Source organism: Bison bison, unplaced genomic scaffold (assembly GCF_000754665.1).
Source record: "Bison bison bison isolate TAMUID 2011002044 unplaced genomic scaffold, Bison_UMD1.0 scf7180017864215, whole genome shotgun sequence".
Taxonomy (NCBI): Eukaryota; Metazoa; Chordata; class Mammalia; order Artiodactyla; family Bovidae; genus Bison; species Bison bison.
In genome coordinates this window covers 2,347,215-2,348,670 of record NW_011494787.1, presented here as the reverse complement: position 1 = coordinate 2,348,670, position 1,456 = coordinate 2,347,215, and the positions used below count along the sequence as shown (strand labels likewise).

At 37.6% G+C, this 1,456-nt stretch overlaps 1 protein-coding gene across 1 annotated transcript in view; it reads right to left on the bottom strand.

Moving 5' to 3' along the window:
• Positions 1-1,456, bottom strand: part of GFPT1 (glutamine--fructose-6-phosphate transaminase 1) — an 80,281-nt gene that overhangs the window by 10,683 nt on the left and 68,142 nt on the right. The window contains exon 17 of the mRNA XM_010845415.1: positions 415-529. Within this exon, the coding sequence (XP_010843717.1) occupies positions 415-529 (115 nt within the window). The remainder of the gene's footprint in view (positions 1-414; positions 530-1,456) is intronic.

Below are 1,456 nucleotides of genomic sequence, written 5' to 3'. Positions count from 1 at the left end.
GTCTGACACTGTTTCCACATCCTTTTCCCATGAAGTAATGGGACCAGATGCCATAATCTTTGTTTCCTGAATGTTGAGCTTTAAGCCAACTTTTTCACTCTCCTTTTTCACTTTCATCAAGAGGCTTTTTAGTTCCTCTTCACTTTCTGCCATAAGGGTGGTGTCATCTGCATATCTGAGGTTATTGATATTTCTCCCAGCAATCTGGATTCCAGCTTGTGCTTCTTCCAGCCCATATGGGTAACAATCGGTAAAACACCAATGTTTCTAATCTTCTGTGCTATCAGTGCGGGGTTTTTAAATGAACAGGTACAAAGTAAAAAGATACTACTGACTAAATAGGTACAAGCCACAGCTTCACCCATCCCCCACTCCCTCAGACAATAACTACTGTGTGTGTAAGGGTCTTCATACCGGGCAGCCGCTTCAATCCAAGCATGATCTCTTTGCGTCTCTCCTGCATGGAGATCCTGTCATCACACATCATAAGAGCAAACATCACAAGAGATACAAACTGGCTGGTATATGCCTGAAAGAGCACAAGAATGCGCAGAATTAGCTGCACTGCATTTTAAGAACTTGGAATTAACTTAAAAAAAAAAAGATGAAAATAAACAAAAAATTTCCACTGAGGTTACAGGATTGTGAATATCTTAAAGACCTGCAATCACAGTGCCCAGACCCTCTTCATTCCTGTTAGCTGTACATGAATATGAGATATGCCTATTTTACCACATTCTTTGCAATGTGGAGAATTATCCTTTTAACAAACTTTTACCAGACAGCTGGACAATAGACTCTCACTACTACTTCATCATACAGCCCTTGAATTCAAAAAATTAAGATTTTTCATGTTAGTCAGTCATTTTATCTATTGAAAATTAATTTCATTATTCTTCACTTGCTTTTTTTTTGACTTGGTTTATTTTCTTTTCAGTTGGTCTTGAAAGATCTCATTAAATTTCAAATACATTTTCCCAGTTTAGGCTAATCTTTTACAATAGTGTGTATTGACACAAAAGTTTTAATTTTTTAACTTTAGGTCATACTTTCTAGCATAAACAGTCCTTCCACCCTAACATCAATTAAGTATTATTAAATATTCTTAATTCTGTTGGTTCCATTGTCCCTTTCTGCTTTTTTCCTTAGACACTTCCTGTAGCCTAAGTTCTCTGATATACTAGAGCTATGTCACAGAATACAGATCCTGCCTCACATTTTTAGTTTATTTACAAAACAATCGTCCCATCCAGAAACATGGTTTCTATCAATTTGTTAGGAATTTAAAAGTCTAAAAAGTTATATGTTGTTGTTGTTTAGTTGCTTAGTCATGTCTGACTTTTGCAACCCCGGGGACTGTAGTCCACACCAAAGCTTCTCTGTCCATGGGATTACCCAGGCAAGAATACTGGAGTGGGTTGCCATTTCCTACTCCAGGGGATCTTCCCAACCCAGG